Source organism: Grammomys surdaster, unplaced genomic scaffold (assembly GCF_004785775.1).
Source record: "Grammomys surdaster isolate TR1022 unplaced genomic scaffold, NIH_TR_1.0 191, whole genome shotgun sequence".
NCBI classification, from domain to species: domain Eukaryota; kingdom Metazoa; phylum Chordata; class Mammalia; order Rodentia; family Muridae; genus Grammomys; species Grammomys surdaster.
Window position 1 is genome coordinate 7,341,811 of NW_021604636.1, and position 20,008 is coordinate 7,361,818.

Genomic DNA, 20,008 nt, shown 5'->3' on the forward strand with positions numbered 1-20,008 from the left:
GGGGGGGGGGGGAGCGAGAGAGAAGAATCATAATCATTTCCCTTGGAGGAACACCTTTGCCTTTCCAGACACATCCTTTCCCTTTGCATTTTCTTTCTGACCCAGACATGGCTGAGGGGGTGACTCTGTAAGTGAGAGCTCACAGCCAGCAAGGACTTGGGTCAAGTGGTTATTTCACAGATTCATCTCTAACCTGTCTGAGCTGCTCAGAAGAATTAGTATGATCTGTAGAATTAATTCCAATTTGAAGCTAAATTAGGAGAAGGATGTGGGTGCTTTCAAATGTTTATAGAGACCTGGTGACAGATGATACACTCAGTGCCATGCAGATGGTCAAACTGAAGCCCAGAGTGCCTCTTGCCATGGGATGCTCTCACTAGAGCTTCAGAGAGAATTAAACACCCCTCACACTCTGAGGGACTGAACCTAGGTACCCTGTGATGCCACAGCAGCAGTGTCAGCGCACTGTAGCCGCGGCTCTAACTCCATCCTTCACAGCCATCTCTGGAATACTTACTGAGCCTTTATTTTATACCAGCCCCACGATAAGGAGAGCTTATTGACTTGAAGTCCACTGGACACATAAGGGGAGGATTAAAGATAGATCAGTGTGTTTAATGGTAAATTCTAAAGGAAGCAATAAAGGACGATATTCCAAGAGTCGGGAGAAACCTAGAGCACATAGGATGGTCAGACACAGCTCTTGGAGACATGACGGCCAAGAACCAGTAGGTAGAACACTATCCTGCAAGAGATCAGTAAGAACAAAGGGCCTGAAGAAAAGTCTTCACACACTGGGAAGCAGAAAGTGGGGAGAAAGGCCAGTGGTGTGGAGATTACAGAGGTTTTCTGTCAGATCATGTAGAATGCTGAGGCCTTAGTAAGGACTTGAGATTCTATCCTACATTGCAGAGGAGTTTACAGGATTCTATTTATGCAGTACTATAAACCATAAGTAGTACACATATATACATATGTACACACACATGCATACACACAATATAAAATGGACATAAACAGATGTGTCTCCAAAGAAGCTATTCAGATGAGAAATAAATATGAAAAATGATGAACACCGGAAGCTAGATACTGAATGGTGTGTGTAACTTCTAGAAGAAAGCTATACATATGTAGAATCGATTAAACATGACCACTACTGCTGAGGAGAAGGTTGAGGGATAGGCAGAATGGCTTTACTGTGCACACTTCACGACTGGACATTTTAACCTGAAAGGCTGTTGCTTTTATGATAGAATAAATTATTAGATTTATTGTTTTAAGAGTTCTTAAAAACCATCTTTGGATCAGTCATAGGAGAATAATAAACCACAGAAGGATATTTAGTCCACTAGTGATCAGATGTGATCCAGGTTAATTTTTTACCTCCTAGGCATTGACGAAGACAAAAAAATTATTGATAGCATTCAGTTTTGTTAAGGATGTAGGAAAATAGCTACCCTCATGTGCTTCTTGTGTGAGTGTATTTGGTGTACAGTTGGTCCAAACTTTCTAGGGGACACTTTGACAATATGCTTTAAGAACTGTTAAAAGTATATAGCTGAAGTTGCATATTTTAAAGATTTGCCCAAGAAAATAGATCAGAAAACAAAATCCATATCTGAAAATACACAACATAAAAAAAAAAAAAGAAAATACGTATCATGTATTGTAAATAGTGGGTAGTTACACTCTGCGTGGTCTCTCAGCAGATCAGTCATGATGTCATCCATAGAATTACATAGATGTAAAAAAATCTATGATGTAGTTATAGATTTATTGATATTTCCAAATGTTTATATAGTCTCAATTAATTTAAACAGCTAGTCTAGATTGGGTTCCCTTTTTCAGATCACATAGGCTGAGAGGTTCATGGCGAACTTCCTTGGAATGTTATGCAGATCTAGTGGATTTTACTGTGCAGACTTTGTTTTTAATGATTGGACCTTTGTAGACTTGGCTGAAGTTTGTGCGTATGTGTGTCTGTGCCATGCATGTGGAAGCCAGAGGACATTGGGTGTCTTTCTTTACCTCTCTTGATTTTATTGCCTCCACTTGGGGTCTCTGACTGAACCAGGAACTTACTGTTTCTGCTAGCCTGTCTTGGCTGCAGACTCCTGAGCTACCTACTCTGTCTTCCAACACTTGATTTCACACATGCATGGTCACATGTGCCTGCTCCTTCTGTGGGTGCACAGCAAGCATTCGCATTCTTACTCACTGAGCCATCGCCTCGGCCCCTATAGTTTAATTTTTCTAGAATATATACCAAGTGTCTAATGAGTGAAAAAATCCATAGAAAAGAAAAACATGCAGGATATAAGATATTACAGAACTTTGCTTACGTGTGTGTGTGTGTGTGTGTGTGTGTGTGTGTGTATATATATATATATATATATATATATATATATATATATATATGATTTTGTGAATAGTAAAGTTTAACTCCAGTAGTACTTTGTTGTGTAATAACTTACTTTATTAGCATCTTTCACTTTTGTAGGCCTAGAAGAAATTGCAAAAGAAAAAGAAAAGCTTAAAAAGGCAGAGAGTCTCCAGATCAAAGAAGAAGTATTGGAGACTTCTGCAGATACTTTAAATTGTCCCACGAGAGATCACTGCGAGCAGAAAGATGACCCAAAAGAGAAAGATAACACAAATCTGTTTCTTCAGAAACCTGGCTCTTTCTCCAAGTTAAGCAAGCTTTTGGAGGTAGCTAAAATGCCTCCAGAGTCAGATGTTATGACCCCCTCAAAAGTGAACGTTAGTACAAACGGGGGTCCACTGTCTCATCAGAACAGTGGGAGGCATCCACTGGGAAGCATTCCCTCAGCAGCAGCACAAAGCCCTGTGGGAAAGACAGACACCAGTCTGTTTAGCTCGGGGTCTGGTAGTTGTGGGAAGTTCTACAGCCCTCTCCCCAATGACCAGCTGTTAAAAACACTGACTGAAAAGAACAGGCAGTGGTTTAGCCTTTTGCCAAAAACACCTTGTGACGACACGTCCCTGACCCATGCTGACCTGTCCGCCACTTCAGTGACTCCTCAGTCTCAGCCACCGTCTAAGTCATCTTCACCGGCTCCAGCTGCACTGCTCGGATCTTCTTCTGTTCAGAGCCCCGCTGGACTGAACCCATTTGCTCTGTCACCTCTTCAGGTTAGTAATGCTGACAAGATGTACCGTGACAGCACCTCACTAAACCATTAGTGATCTTCACAGAGATCTTCCCATCAGAGTTAAAATATTCTAACAGGTCTGAAATTCGGAGCAGCTAGAATTTCTGTCACCAAGCTTCATTGGCACCGCTAATGTCTAACCAGTGTCTAAGTTGACCTTAATATTCAGTTCATTACAGCTGCAGGTTAACTACCATGTAATTACTCTTAGGGAACAGATATAACATGAAAGTTAACATTGTTGCTAATGTAATTAGGTTTTCTCTAGTAAATAGATACAGTTTTAGAATTTGAAAAAAAATTCTAAACATTCCTCCACCTCTTTAGATTAATTGGTATTTTGTTTTCTTAAATGTTTTTATTATTATGTAACACTTTTTAAATGTCTTATTATTATGTATCAGAGTTGCAGGAGTTGGTTCTTTTCATCATGTGGGTCGCAGGGGGAAGTTGGGCCATCAGACCTAGTAGCAGGTGCCCTTACCCTCAGAACTCTAATCTGAGTTTGAAATGTTTTGTTTTACAGGTGAAAAGTGGTGTGTCTATGATGGGACTTCAGTTCTGTGGGTGGCCTGCTGGTGTCCTCACGTCCAGTGTCCCATTTACATCACCCTTGCCTGGTCTCAGCTCAGGGTTGGGACTGCCAGAAGGAAATGGTAGTTCATTCTTGACTTCCAGTGTTGCTTCAAGTAAAAGTGAATCTCCAGTCCCTCCAGCTGAAAAGCCCTCCACAGCTCAGCCAGCAGCTGCTGAAGTAGCAAAACCAGTAGATTTTCCTAGTCCAAAACCTATCCCAGAAGGTAGGTACAGCACCCTGACCTGCAGTCACTTACCGTACCTCCTGTGACAGTTCGTCTTCTATAAATGTATCTATGTTGGATTTGTGTGGCTAACAAGTCCTGAGATTTGCTTTATGCCACTATTTCCTATTCAAAATCGTGTAAACTGTATATGTACTGTCTTAGAAATGCAGTTCGGTTGGTGGAGAATCATTGACCCCGAGGACCTGAAGACATTGCTGAAAGTACTGCATCTCCGGGGGATAAGGGAAAAGGCATTGCAAAAGCAAATACAGAAGCACCTGGATTACATTACCCAAGCCTGTGTCAAGAATAAGGACGGTATGTGCCCAAGAGATTTATTTCTACGCTATTTTTTTATGAAAATTCTTCGTTTTACCCCAAAATGTTATAATATGTCTCTCCGTTTTTATTTTTCAAATTATTTTTAATTCTTGGTATGGATATGGATATGCATAGGCCAGAGGTATTGCATCTCCTGAGCTCGAGTTACAGGTGGCACCTAATTTTCATGCTGGGAATCAAACTCAAGTCCTGGATGAACAATTCTTACCACTGAGGAATCTCTCCAGTATACACACATACTAGTACTTAAATGTTGCCTAACAGTGGCTAATTGCTTTTCTCTAATTGTATTACTTATCATTTTTAGCACCTATCTGCATACTATCTTATGTGTCTTGTCGATTTCCTACTTAGCAGTGAACTGCTTGCATGTGCATAAGTACACTCGTGTATCTTAAGAAGTTGATATGCAAATGTACGGCATAATCCTGCATTCTACTTATTTAGAGGAAGAAATCCTTTTGTGAATGATTTAATAGCTGATTTCTTTTCAAATGTAGTTGCTATTATTGAATTAAACGAAAATGAAGAAAATCAGGTAACCCGCGATATAGTGGAAAACTGGTCAGTAGAAGAGCAAGCAATGGAGCTGGACCTGAGCATTCTCCAGCAAGTGGAGGACCTGGAGCGGAGGGTCGCGTCAGCGAGTTTGCAAGTGAAGGTAAAGCTGGCGTGGCATAAAATCTGTGGTTAGGATAATGGAAGGTAATTAATTTTTATTATATGTGTAGTAGAAACTTTGTTATTGTACTAGATCTTTTTACATTATTTCATTTAATTCACAAAACAGTCCTGAGTGGATTTCTCCCATCTTTACAGGTAAGGAAGCAGGTTCAATGTAAATAGTCCTCCAGTCATCACTTAAGTGGCAAAGAATGTGTGCAGACGTGGCTTTCTGAGCTGTATAGTCTCTGTGGTTTCCTACAGCTCGTGGTCTCCTCAGTGCCATTCACAGAAAGCTTTTCTGGTGTGGAGTTCTTTACCTCAAGCGAATTTTTGTTTTCACCATGAGAAACACAATTTTCTCTCTAAATCTTATCAGAGTCCTACTGTGATGTCTCATGGAAGACCAAGAATCCCCTTATTTATAACTGTGCTACATGTCACAATTTTACATTGTACAGTTTAAATTCAAAGACAATACAGAGGTATTAGGATTCATGTTCTAACAAAGCAGACACACCTTGAACACATGCATGCATGCTCATCGGTCTTTATCTGAGGGATGTGGCATGTCACAGCAGTGGTCAGAGCTCAGAGAGGCAGAGGAAGGCTTTTCCTGTCACACATGATGCTCTGGTTTAGAAAGAGGACAGCGGAAAGGTTGTTCCACTACGTAGTATCTACGTGTTGACTAAACAGAGAAACCTGCAGAGGCTTCCAAATGTCACTTTACTTGCTGTTTATACTTTATTCAGAAGGAAAATGTACGGCATAATCCTGTCCTGCCCAATAATTCAAATTTTGCTTCATAATTTTTCTTCATAATTAGTTGTGAAGGTCTCCCAGTTCTGTCGTTTTCCAGAGCTAATATGATATCCCTTTTTTGCCAGGAACATAATTACTAGCAAATGTATCACCTCCTCAAACTATTGTGCTGTAAAACAGCGCGTCTCCTCCTCCTCCTCCTCGTCTGCGCGCTGTCCACATGCCTCATTTGTCTGGCATCCTCAACAAAGGAACTCTTGCACACAAGCTAATTTTCTGGAGAAGTGAAAATTATTCCATTTAGTGCCATAATTTTTTTAAACATGTTTGTTGGATCTGTTAGTTTATGCCTTTCACTGCCTCCTTAAATTGAGAATAATGAATGTAATTTAAATTGTCTTGGTGACACAATATTACTAGCATGAAGACCAATTATCGGGCTGTGGGCCCAGGAAATATCAGAGGGTTTTTCCTGTGTACTGACTATAGTTCCAGCACACCGTATCTTGCTTTCCACACTCTGGTTTTGCCCTCTCTCGGTTACTACCTGTTGTTCATGTGGTTTTAATTTTCCTTATCCTTATTTTAATTTGCCAGTATTGACTGACCAGGAGTTGGAAAAGCATGTCTCTCTCACGTTTAGAGTGTGGCCTGGAACAGTCACGCTGGGTGGCTTGACCCTACCGCATCGCTGGCTTTCATGCCAATGTTTGTAGTTAGAACATTTTACAATTTTCAGCAGCTAAAATGAGTGGAATTTGCTGTTTAAGTGGGGCACCTTAGCATCCTGTTGTTATTAAGCTAGTTGTGAATGGTGCTATAATATTCTGGGAAGTGAATTATAATTTTATTAGTCTTGAGTTGTCTTTAAATGATGAAAGAGAGGTAAAAGTAATAATGAAATGTTTTAGTATCTATTGAAGACTTAATTATATCTATATATGTGTGTATGTGCGTGCGTGCGTGCGTGCGTGCGTGCGTGTGTGTGTGTGTGTTTTCTTAAAAAGAAAATCCTTTTAGCCCAAGGAGCTTGGCATTATGAAGGCACATTAAACCATGATGTTGGTCTATAATATATTCATTTGCATTTTTAACAATGTTGATGTTTTCTTTGTACATAAGTAGGAAAGTCTGGCCCTCGTCTTGGTTGTTTAGTATGCTAGAGTCCTGTTATTTCATCCCCTAGATAGCTCTCCTGTCTCCTATTTGTTTTCCCTTTATCATGAGCCCTCGGAAGTGGTTTCTAAGGTCCTGATGTTTCCTGCAAACCGTGGGAGTCTATAGCCTCTCTCAGCTATTGAATCTGTAATTGTATGTGGAGATGCACACAGGTTTGCATGGGATTTTCTGTCCTTAATCTGACCTTGTCTCCGTTACCTCTAACTGAACTGCTGGCAGTCGTTACCACCCCACCATCCATAGACTTTACTGAATCTGAGCCACAGCAAAAACCTCCCTGAACCTCTTTCACATACTGTATTTTTCTGATTTATTGCTGAACTATCAAAGCTAAAATTTGCATTTATCTTTGTTATATTATTATTGCTAGCTTTATCTGAGTGTACTTTCCAGCATTCAGAGCTACTTTTGTCAGACTCTGTTACCCAAAGCATTAAGTTTTGTTTCTAGTTTTAAATCTTCCAGATTTACAGCAGTTAACTAAGTTGTTCATACATTTTTTAACAGAACAAATCAAATGAAGCGCCTTTGGACACTGGCACAAAGGGTCTTTTCTAAAGTGACACTTGACGTCAGCCATCTTGATGTACACATGGAGCATGTGGTCTTGCCAGGGACCTTGCAGAATCAAAACACACTAGCTTTACAAGGTTTCTGTTAGTTAGCAAGATTGCTTCCCTTTTAGAATATGGGGAGGATTTGTTATAAGTTATTACTGCTTTCATATAAGACATTCCTGTATATCCTGAGTCCTTCTCTGCCTTAGCCAGGGCCTCATTCCTGCAGGCCACAAGCTCAGGACCCCTCCTGCCTCAGCTTCTCATGACACTGGACGTGGCTTCCCACACTTCTTTTTTTTCTAAACATAAATATTCTGTTGGGATAAAGGAAGAAATCCGGTTCTAATGCAGAGATTAAATTAATAGTTTCTAAAGAGATTTAATTTTCAAGGAATTAATTCTGTTTTTAATAATACTTTGGCACAGTAGCTGGTCTTTATCAGGCAGTAGATACTACATGATTGGATTAAACGTGCTTCTAGTTCCCAGAAAGCTTGCCTTGTAGTGGAACGGTAAGGTGTGGGCACATGGGTGCAGTCTAGTAACTAACCATAAAGACGTATAGTTTTGTGTGTGAATTTTAAAGAGTGGACTGGTTTCTGCTGGGTATTTGGAAGATATCAGTCGAAGCCATGAAGAGTTGAGATGCGTAGGAAGATACGTGAGACTCTGTCAGGCAGAAACCAGGTGAATAGTGCAGTAAGAGGTGGGAACATGGACAGCACTGGGAACTGGAAACATCCCCTGTTAGAGAGGATCGAGGCATGGAGTGAGAGTGCAGTGTGGACGTCCGAGCGGGGTGTGAGGAACTTGGATGTGAGCAGTTGGGAACTTGTTAAAGCTGCGGGCAAAGGATCAGCATGAACGCCCTTGGTTATAAGGCTATTCATCTATTCAACCAATGCGAATACAGTGAATACCCATTATTTTACTTTCACTGTACTGGAAATAAACAAGTAAAGGCTCACAGGGCCCCAGCCCTCCTCCTGAGACTTAGGGGAGAAGGCACAGCCATGGCAAGGCTGTGCAGCCTTAGGATCCCAGGGGAGCCTTAGTAGGAGGACGTCACCCCTGAAGGAGTTCAGGGAAGGATTTCCTTCAGGGAATGCTTCCCTGACATGAGTGACGCAGAGCGAGTGGGCTTGTTGGGTGAAGACAGAGAAGCACTTCACGGTCAAGGGCAATTGCATATGCTGAGGCATGGAGCAAACTGAAAGTGGGGAAGTGGTGGGTATGCGGACTGCATGGGAGCAGTGGAAGGCTTGCCGTCAGAGACCAAGAGAGAAGTTCCCAGGCCACTGCGACATTCCTTTGCAGTGTATGCATAGCATTAATGAACTGTTAGTCTAACCTTTGATCCTTTGCTGAATGTTACCACTAATGTAACCAGTATTAATTTTCAGACACTTTTCTCACCAACTGCTTTTCCTTTTCTTTCTCCTGTTTTAACCTAGCATTAAGAAACACCAGGTAAACCTTTTTAGTAAAGATCCTTGGGATCTACTGGTGGTTGCTGCTGAGTTTTAAGTAAAGGTAACTCACCCATCTAGCATTGTCAGAAGAAACCATAATGACATTATTTTCTTGATGTATAGGGTTGGATGTGTCCAGAGCCTGCGTCAGAAAGGGAGGACTTGGTATATTTTGAACATAAGTCATTTACTAAGTTGTTCAAGGAGCATGATGGAGAACTTACTGGTGACGAAGAAAACAGTGCGCATGCACTGGCACGGAAGAGTGACAACCCCCTAGATATAGCTGTAACCAGGCTGGCTGATTTGGAGCGGAACATTGAGAGAAGGTATCTGAAGAGCCCCTTAAGTACCACCATTCAGATCAAACTGGATAATGTGGGCACAGTTACTGTCCCCGCTCCTGCACCATCCGTTAGTGGTGATGGTGACGGGTAGGTTACTGAGATTAACTTGACAAATTATTGTGCTTCTTTGCTAATTGGAGCCTATTTTCTATTGCCTGTTATCTATGTATCTTCTTGTATGTCTGTGATCCACGTGGATCATGCTATTTGCATGGTGCTTTGTAAAAACTTTTTTTTTTTGTTATGTGCATTGATAATCCTGCAAAGTGATCTTACATTTATCTGGTTGTGACTAAGCTTCAAGGCACGTAGCCAGTCTGTGCACTACATCAGATTTAGTTGCTTAAACTTTATACTTATTGGCTGTTACATGTTTTTGTCATTGCTTGGCTGTCAGTGTGATGATTGTTTCACATTCGGTGACCATAAATGTGGCCATGACCTACTCAATTTCTCTGTATCTCAATGCAGAATTGAAGAGGATATTGCTCCAGGGCTCAGGGTCTGGAGAAGGGCCTTAGCAGAAGCTCGCAGTGCTGCACAGGTAGCCCTGTGCATCCAGCAGTTACAGAGATCAATAGCATGGGAAAAATCAATTATGAAAGTTGTAAGTGTTCTTATTTAAGAAATACTATGACTGATTCCCTCTGTCTTGTTTTTTTCCCAACCTCCAGATCTTTCTTAACTATATATTACTCTATCATTACAATGATGTATACTGTACTTGAAAGTATATCTAATTCTTAAATAGCATATAATCTTACTTTTCCCTTACCTTGAGCTTTTTGTAGCAACCTGCCAAATATGTTGTCTTCTCTTTGCTCAGATTTTGTTATGTCTTCTTTTAATACTGGTTTATAATCCTAACAAGGTGCCTCGAACTCTATATTATCATAATGGTTGTTAATGTAAATATTTTGAAGGCTGTTCACTCCTGTAAGCCCTCTATCCACTGGCATTTCTGCTCCATCAGGCCTCAATTGTTTTACTTCTCTATACTAATCGGCATACTCAATACAGAGCTCAGACTTAGTGTCTGTATCAGATGAGGTTGGCATAAACAGCAGAACTTGTTCTCCTGATCAGTAAACTAAAAAATGTTTTTCATCTTTGTAAACCCACCTTGGTTGGCTATTGGATAGCAAGCATTCATTTTGTGCCGGACATCATAATGCCACATATTTAAAATAACAGCTATAGGTCACTTACTTTCAAACAGTCAGTTGTTTTAAATCATGTAGAAAGTGCCCTATTAGCCGGGCAGTGGTGGTACACGCCTTTAATCCCAGCACTTGGGAGGCAGAGGCACCTGAGTTCAAGACCATCCTGGTCTACAGAGTGAGTTCCAGGATAGCCAGGGTTACACAGAGAAACCCTGTCTCGAAAAACCAAAAACAAACAAACAAACAAACAAAAAAGCAAACAACTAAAATTCAAGTATTTAAAATTTGTTTTCATGAAGAGGTGAAGCTGAAAATTCCTTTATTGAAATAGTCATTCCTGCCGGGCGGTGGTGGCGCACGCCTTTAATCCCAGCACTCGGGAGGCAGAGGCAGGCGAATTTCTGAGTTCGAGGCCAGCCTGGTCTACAGAGTGAGTTCCAGGACAGCCAGGACTATACAGAGAAACCCTGTCTCGAAAAACCAAAAAAAAAAAAAACAAAAGAAATAGTCATTCCTAAGAAAAGAAGAGATCCCAATAACCTAGCCTTCCTTCCCTCAGTTGCACTCTGGTGCTTGGACTGCTCAAATACTTATATGCAGTTTATACAAGTAAATTTTGTGTCTGTGTTTTTTTTATTTCTTCCTAAAGATATATGTGGAATCTGAATCTGCACTATTTTACAGTGTGTCTGAACTTAAGGTCTTTTCAATACATTGAATTTACCATAGAGCTGAAAGCACTGTATTTCTCTAAAAACTATTAGAAATATAATTCCCCTAAAAGTATTATTAAAGCAAGTTTAATAATCTCCTTGGGCAAATGTATTTGTTGAAATCTTAAACTACAGTGGATAAAAACAATTAATTGAATTTACATTAAAATGAAATGTATAATTTGTTTATCTTCCTCTGAGGTCATGATAATGGTCAATTTTGTTTTAAACCTAAACAAACAAACCCAGGAGCATGTTTCTGTTATCCTACTTCTCTTTTATTGGTTTGTTTTTGAGGCAGGCTCCCTGTGTAGTCCAGGCTGGCCTGGAGCTTGCAGTTCTCCTGCCTCTGTCGCCCAAGAAGAAAAATGGGAGCCAGGCACCACCGCCTTCACCTCTACCTTCTCAGTTTGAAATTCATATGCCTTCCCACCTTAGTAATGCGCGTGTATCACCATGTAATATAACCGTATCATAAGCGTCATTTTAAAAATATTTGTTACCACATTGTTTGCAACTGAATGTGTGGCTCAGCAGTGCAGTGCTTACCTAATGTGCACACTGTCTTTGAGTCCATCCTCGGCCCTGCAAATAATGGTGGAAATGGAGTCTGTGGTGATGGTGGTGGTGGTGGTGGTGATGGGGGTGGTAGTGGGGGGGGGGGGGGGGGGGGGGGGGGGGGGTGGTGATGGGGGTGGTGATGAAGGGTGATATGATGTGCTTTGCTGCTGAGAGATTAAGAAGTACTTTTGTAAATGTCAGTCCCCATAATTGTCCTCACAATAAATTCAAACAACATGTTAAGTGCTCTGTATCCTTAAAAACAGTCTTAGCTTACCAGGAAAGAGGAAACTGCCAGTTTGCTTCTAGGTGATTCTCTACCTACATATTTTTTTGCTTTTGTAGCAAAGGAATTAAAACAAGTATCAATATACATGCGTTCACATCATAATTGTGACCTTTTACTGTGATTTTTTTTTTAAAAAGGCCTAGAAGGCCGGGCGGTGGTGGCGCACGCCTTTAATCCCAGCACTTGGGAGGCAGAGGCAGGTGGATTTCTGAGTTCGAGAGTTCGAGGCTAGCCTGGTCTACAGAGTGAGTTCCAGGACAGCCAGGGCTACACAGAGAAACCTTGTCTTGAAAAACCAAAAAAAAAAAAAAAAAAAAAGGCCTAGAAGTTTTATATTTGACACCTTTTCTCTGAAAAGATTTAATATTTTTAAATTGGGCATGAGCTGTCAGGTAGACTTTGTAGTATTTTTGGTGTTTTTCCAGTAAACAGAAAATTATGTTCATAAATATAATTTTTAATATTATAGATTTAAATATAACCCTACACATGTTATTTCTGAATAAGTATTTTTGCAAGGGTTTTGAAAAGCGGAGCATGGATTTGGTGGAATGCCCTCTTAAGTTACCCAGTGGTGCTGCTTTTGTCCTTATATACATGACTATGTTACTAGTAATATATCTGATGCTTCTACTAGATAGAGTCCATGCTTGTTCTCTTGACTAGTGTGTGCCTCCCATTTCAATTAGCTTTAAGAAATATCTTAGGATACATACTGAGTTATATAAGATTATTTTAGAGTTTCTAGGCTAGCACATAATGTGTTGGAAATTAAATGAAGCAATTTTGAATTGTGATTATAAATACCTAACTGTAATATAAACTAATAACTAAGTATTTTTATTCTTGCTGGGCTATGGGCTTTAATCTCAGTACTCAGGAGGCAGAGGCAGGCAGATTTCAGTGAGTTTGTGGCCAGCCTGGTCTACAGAGCATGTTCTAGGACAGTGAGGGCTACACAGAGAATCCCGTCTCAATCCTGATTGCAGGGCACTTTCTATCATGACTAGACTAAGACCTAACCTCAGATGACACTAATGCTCACCCTGCTCGCAGGACCTCGGACGCTGTGCAACTTTTCCTTTCTCCCTCTGAAACGTTCTCTATTCATACTAAAGTAATTAATGGTATTACATATTTTTCAATAAAAATAATTGTTTTTAGTTATAGAAAACAAGTTATGACTGTAAGTTATTGTATTCTGTTTTTTACTTGGAAATAATTTATGAGATGCATTTTCTATATTTGTGGCAGAAATTGACGCTGGCTGATTTTTCAAAGTTTCCTGTTTTAGACTCAGTTTGTAGTCAGTTATACAGCATAGATGGATAACATACAATCTAGGAATATCTTATTAATATATATAATTATACTAATGAAAGTTTCTGAGTTTTGATATTAAAAACTATTGTAACTCTCATTTCTCTCTCAGAATAAAACTACTCTAACACCTATTTCTTTCTCAGAATATCATAAGGACAGTAAGATAAGCAAAGATGAAACATTAAAAGTCCCATGCACTAAAGCTCTTCATTGCTTCATGTGCTCTGACATCATGTTAATGACTTCATATGTTGATGTGTACATGCTTCTGAAGTGTGTGAAAGCATCCGGCCTTTAGCTTTGTTCTATGCAGTGTATCTGAGATGTGCATTTACCACAAAGATTGCTCGCCCGTCACGTGGTCCGTATCTGTGTAACGAGAGATACATAGATGTGTGTGGCTATTCTACATTCGTTAGCAAGCAGAATGCTCGTTCCTAATCTAAGTGAGGAGTGTGGTTTGTTAGCCAGCAGCTAGTGCTCACGGCGGAGCACTGATCTTAGTGGTTTCCGTGTGTTGTAGTACTGCCAGATCTGCCGGAAGGGCGACAATGAGGAACTGCTTCTACTGTGTGACGGCTGTGACAAAGGCTGCCATACCTACTGCCACAGGCCCAAGATTACAACCATTCCCGATGGAGACTGGTTTTGTCCGGCTTGCATCGCTAAGGTAAGAGTGGCAGGAAACCAAGTTGTTTGAAGTACCAGAGTTTTGTGGTATGTTTTTGTTTAAAGATATAAATCACAAGGTTGTTCAGTAACACCACTATTCAATTCTAGAGCATTTTCTCAATCCCAGAAGCCTTTTTACAGAAATACAAACTTGTGTTTCCCAAGTCACCTCTTCTGTCACTCCAGTATTCCTCTGTTCTACCCATTGTTATGATCAATCTCTCCCTCCCTTATGACTTAACGTATCAGTCACCCATTATTAGAATGATTGTGTCCTGCGTTCATTTGGCCCTTTGCCTCTCTCTGTAACTAAAACCATGCTGGAATGGCCTGAGCAGAGTCATGGCTCTTTTTTCTCCCTGTCTTTTCCTGCGCTCTGAACCACAATTTGTAAAACTTTCTCATCACAAATACAGTTCATTCTTTATCTAGAAAATATTTTTTGTAGATTTGATCACTTTAAAAATCAAATTTCTTTGGTGCTTCTTGAGCTCATGTTCCCGTTTGTCCCCCTTTGTGTTCTCAGCATCCCTGCTGACAGCTCCCATGGCTCTGTTTTCAGACACGTTTGTTCCTACGTGTGCTGTGCAACTGCCAACGGTGGGGCTGCATCTCCAGTCTTTTTAAGATAGCTGTTTTTCATGGTTTACTAGGTGTAACTCTTCTATTACGGGAGAAGAAATCCCCAGATTCTGTAAGAGAATAGAATTAGCAGTCTTCTAGCACAGCATTAGTGTTCCTTGTCGATCCTGTCAAGCACTTAAGATAGGAAGTGTGAGAACATCTGTAAGCAGTTGCTTTCTTATACCCCATTTACTTTTTTTTAATTAAAGGCAAGCGGTCAGAGTATAAAAATCAAGAAAATTCATGTCAAAGGAAAAAAAACAAATGAATCCAAGAAAAGCAAGAAAGGAATTGTCGCTGGGGACACGGAAGATGAAGATTCCGCTTCCACCAGCAGCTCACTCAAAAGAGGAAGCAAAGATCTCAAAAAGAGGAAAATGGAGGAAAACACTTCCCTCAACCTGTCAAAAGCAGAAAGTGCCACTTCCGTTAAGAAACCCAAAAAAGATGACTCCAAGGACCTGGCTCTCTGCAGGTATCTTGTCTTTCTTCTTTTCCTCTTCAGTCGTTGTGGCTGTGTGTTTCTTTTGGGCCATGCTAAGGTCTAGGTATGATTTCTGACATTATGTTCTGCAGTATGATCCTGACTGAAATGGAAACACATGAGGACGCCTGGCCTTTTCTGCTTCCTGTGAACTTGAAACTTGTACCGGGCTATAAGAAGGTTATTAAGAAGCCTATGGATTTTTCTACAATTAGAGAAAAGCTAAATAACGGACAGTAAGTAATCCATTTCTATTCAGCAAATAGTGAGTGTCGACAATGGAGGACAGACATATCATAAAGTATGTGTAGAGACGCGGAAGCATGATTCTTCCAGTGCGTGAGAAATGCTTCCACTCTCTTGGTAGAAGCTTATTTGCACTTTGGGTGAGGGTCACAGGATGCATAGGAATATGATTGGCAGAGGAGCTAGCAAAGTAGCCAAGCTGTGGAGCCCTCCAGCAGGACTGGAAGAAGTCGGTAGTAAATGGGGCAGTTGAAAGCATGTTTTTGTGGCTGTTGTGGTTTCACGATGACGTCTTAACTCTGTAGCCCAGGTTGGCCTCAGACTCACCCACCTTTCGCCTTCTCTGCCAGCCAAATGCTGGGATCACAGTTACGGATAGGTTCCGTGCCTGTCCTGGAAAATACCTAGTTTTATGACCAAGAGAGCACTTGGTTTTTAATGCTGACCGTCCAGCGTGGCCCAGGGCATAATGAATGTGTTGCTTCCGTGGGAGGAGTTATGTGGGAGGAGTTATGTGGGAGGAGTTATGTGGGAGGAGTTATGTGGGAGTTGTGTGGGAGGAGTTTTAGATGCTCGTGCACAGCTACACTGCTCCGGTCTCCTCGCCTTGTTTAACTTCCTTTCTCTGTGTCCATGTCCATAGCTGTGAAAGCATCCGTAATGATGTGTTTCCTTTCAGGTATCCCAACTTTGAGACCTTTGCTCTAGACGTCAGGCTTGTTTTTGACAACTGTGAAACATTTAATGAAGATGACTCGGACATAGGCAGAGCTGGCCACAGTATGCGGAAATATTTTGAAAAAAAGTGGACAGATACCTTCAAAGTGAGCTGAAGTTGTAATCTCCTTTTTCTCTTTTTTTTCCTTTGAACAAGGACAAACAAGACCAGCGATGTGAACTGCATTCACACAAATGTGCAAGGCACATGCATATTAACTTTTTTCCTTAAAATTGGTGTGTGTGTATGTACACATGTACATATGTGTACATGTATACATACACACCCATATATTTAAGAAGGATGAGAAGAATGACACCAGTCTTAGAGGCTTCACTCCTCCAGCCGAGACCCTTGGTCACTGGTTTGTGTGATTCATCAGCTAATTTAGGTAGAACAGGGAAGCGCACCCAAAGAATTTTCCAAGGAAAGGGTGTTCTAGTGCAATAGCAACGAGACTCTATCAACTCGCACTGAATAGCCAACACCAGAGCTCTAAGTGGGGGACGGGTCTCCTTTCCCTCTCAATAAATATCTATTTTTCATTTTTTTACTTTGTAGTTTATTTTTTAGTGAATGTATTTAATTTTATGAATTATTTATGATTAAACCACATCCAGAATCTTCGTTTTCTGTGAAAAGGAAGAACTAGAAAATTGCTTTAAATCTTGAAAATACAACAAGGAATGTTTTAAAATATAAAACAAAGCCAAGTTAACTGTTTACACTGATGTGCTCTGAAAGCACCAAAAATAAACGTTACTGTAGAGTCACAAGTACATTTATATATGAATATATATATATGTTGCGCATCACGTGTGTAGTTACATTGTATTTCAAGCCAGTGAAAATTGATGTGTATATATTGTTCATTATTGTTTATATTGAGTCTTGTTTTAATATGTATTATGTGTATATATTGTTTGGAGACATTATTGTTTATGCCTTAGAAGGACTGTAGCATTTGATCAGAGTCTGAAGGTCATTACAGCTGAACAGCTTGTACAGTGATTGTCCTCTACCGACACTGTGGCGTCTCCCTAATCTTGGTAGTGCCTGCCTTTGAAACAGGGTGTAGGGGATAGTAGTTTTCCATTTTTCTATTTTGTTATATAATTTTAAGCCACCAGGGCCTAAATTAAAGTATAATCATTTGTATCCATGTGAAATAAAATCGTGACGATTTCCTACACACACAGTATTTTTTCATAGAAACACTTCCCTCCCATCTGCCTTGCCTCAGAAATAAATTTAAAAGACATTTGTAACCACTGTGTTTTATCTACTGTGTGTTGTGGCCTGTTGGAGGCACATAGAGCAGAGTTCTTTTGTACCTATGTAAAAGTACTTGAAGTTTTATTTAAAATAAAATGTTGTGGAAAAGGTAGCATTCTTTTTTTTTTAGGGGTGTTATTTTTCATTACTATATACTATGCACTCGTGCAATAAGAGTTTACAACTGGGGGTGAGTTTTTGGTTGTGGTGTTTTGTTTTAGTTTTTCTCACTGAACACACATTCTGGTCAAAAGGCATTTATTAATAAGTTGGGTTTTTGCAGAGGCTTAACATGTGTATTAACTCGGAGAGCAGCAGGTCGAGTGCAGAGCCTGGCTCAAAGTCTCTGAGTTTTATGAATATGTACATTTCCGGACCTAGTTTTGCTTCACAATTTCAACATGAAGCATTAGGATATGAGAAATAGCTGTTTATAGCTACGTAATCCAGCTGTCATAAAAGAAGTTAGTCATGTGTATTAAGCCATGAGTTCATAGTTGTAAGTCTTGGTGGGCCAAAGCTGGATGCTGGAAAGCCACTAGTGAACAAGACAGGCAGCTGGGGATAGGGCTCAGTGTTCACTGCTCCAACATGAGGGCCTGAGTTCACATCCGAAGCGCCCACGTGTAAGCCACAAGCACACTGGCATTTCTGTAACCCTAACTGCAAGGCGATGCTGGAAAGCTCCCTGGGGCTTGCTGAGCAGCCAGCACATGGCAAACTCATCTGTATCCATGTGAGGTTTGGTGAGGGACATGGAAAAATATGGTGGAAAACTTTGCTAAAAGAAGAGACTTAATTAACATCAACCTCTGGAATGAGCAGGTACACTGGAGAAGACACATGCATCTCTCTCTCTCTCTCTCTCTCTCTCTCTCTCTCTCTCTCTCTCTCACACACACACACACACACACACGCACACACACACACACAGTAAGCAAAGGCTGGACATGGTGGTACACTCAAGGTGAGTTTGAGGCCAGACAGGGAGAGAGAGAGGCGCTGAGGGGAAAAGGGAACAGGAGGGAGGGAAGAAAGGAGAGAGGAAAAAGAAGTATGGTATACACCAAGTGGACAGAGGGAAGAGGAGAGAAACAAGAGAGCCCCTCCCCCTATTTGCAAACACGCCTCTGTGTAGGAAGGGTCCGGGGTGGGGGATGGTAATGATGCCATTGAACCCAAGACTCTGTGTGTGGTAGGCAAATATTTTACTGCTGAGTTATGCCCATGGCCACTGCTTTCCATGGTAAAGGAAAAAATAAAAATTCCCTACAGAAATATCGCTTGCTTTAAAATACTGAGCCAAAAGTACTTTCTGGAATCTCTTTAGTTGTTTGTGGAGATCTCTATAAACATCCACAGTCATATAAGTCTGTCTGTTTCTGTTCAGCAAATTCAGGGAGCTTGATGAAAACTCCCCATATGGGAAGAGAGTGAAGCGCTGCCAGACGGAAGGGGCTGTCTGGGGAGTCTCCCTCCAAGGGGGCTTTGCTGCACAGGTTAATTTGTATGAGATATCACCTCCAGTTTCTAGGGCTCGAATAAATGAGAAAACACTTAAATCTGTATACATAAAACGGTTTTCTAAAAGCAAACATTTTCTTTTTGAAACACCACATCTGAACATGGAGGCACATATCTGTAATCCTAATAGTCAGTGCCTAAGACAGGATTGTGATCTCAGAGCCCACTATTACTGCATCTGGAGACCTGAAACCAAACAAGGAAATGAGATGAATGAATAGAGTATCCTTGGAAGAAGGAAAGTTTGACACTGACAACCTTGGATGGTTGTCTTCCTTGTGTAGCCGCTGACGGACAGAGGATGATACCCTAGGACTCTACCGGGGACATCTTGAGATGTGGGCTGCGTTTGCAGGTGACTTGCTACACTCACACTGCTTATTCTCAATACGAATCACCCTCGTTGTTGTTCTCAGATATAAAAGAAAATTGTCCTAACCCAAGAGCTCTTACCTACACACAGCACACTTCCAGTAAGACACATGATTCTTTACCTCTAACCTTCGCTGACTTAGTACTAAGTCTTCTGTACGTTTTTAAGTAGAGAGCTTGCCTTCAAGTTCAGATTCAGATGCTCACCCAAATAAATAGTGGCTAGCCACAAATAACCAGTCAATCCATGATTATTAAGCCCAGATAATATCATCAGTGTGAAACAGCAAATTAATAGTCTTTGAGTTTCTAACAGTAAAGATTAAGTGGGTGAAATTTTATAGGTACTCCTTAAACTCGAGAGAAAATGGCTGCATATGCAAAGTGGCCGTTTTCTTTTGAATCCAATATCAATTAATTGCAAGCAGTAATTTTATTCAAGAGTATGAAGGTTTGATGTAAACCTGATGTTGATGTAAACCTCCCACCCTCTCTCCGTCCTCTTGTCTCTCCTCCCCAGTGTTAGGATTACATGTGTGTACCACTGCACCTAACCTGATACTTTAATATGCCTCTCTGCTTTACCCTTTTCTCCTCCGTTCCACTCCCACGTCCTTGCAGGAATCTCGCCGCCCCACCCTTTCCATCTGCTCCCAGCAAGGAAACTGGAGATGAATCGTTTGCTCATTATTATACGTTTAATTTCTAGGCTGCGTTTCTCAAATGTATATTCATTTTAA

At 40.7% G+C, this 20,008-nt stretch overlaps 1 protein-coding gene across 9 annotated transcripts in view; it reads left to right on the forward strand.

The window, feature by feature from the left end:
• Positions 1 to 17,484, forward strand: part of Baz2b (bromodomain adjacent to zinc finger domain 2B) — a 304,725-nt gene extending 287,241 nt beyond the window's left edge. For 8 of the 9 annotated variants that reach the window (XM_028769276.1, XM_028769275.1, XM_028769278.1 and 5 more), the window contains 10 exons: positions 2,501 to 3,153; positions 3,700 to 3,973; positions 4,139 to 4,294; positions 4,819 to 4,979; positions 9,081 to 9,391; positions 9,776 to 9,911; positions 13,877 to 14,023; positions 14,859 to 15,124; positions 15,226 to 15,369; positions 16,059 to 17,484. In XM_028769276.1, the coding sequence (XP_028625109.1) occupies positions 2,501 to 3,153; positions 3,700 to 3,973; positions 4,139 to 4,294; positions 4,819 to 4,979; positions 9,081 to 9,391; positions 9,776 to 9,911; positions 13,877 to 14,023; positions 14,859 to 15,124; positions 15,226 to 15,369; positions 16,059 to 16,212 (2,402 nt within the window). In that variant the 3' untranslated portion in view covers positions 16,213 to 17,484. Of the gene's footprint in view, positions 1 to 2,500; positions 3,154 to 3,699; positions 3,974 to 4,138; positions 4,295 to 4,818; positions 4,980 to 9,080; positions 9,392 to 9,775; positions 9,912 to 13,876; positions 14,024 to 14,858; positions 15,125 to 15,225; positions 15,370 to 16,058 lie in introns of those variants that run through there. The other variant, XM_028769283.1, reaches the window with a different exon arrangement.
• The last annotated feature ends 2,524 nt before the right edge of the window (positions 17,485 to 20,008 follow it).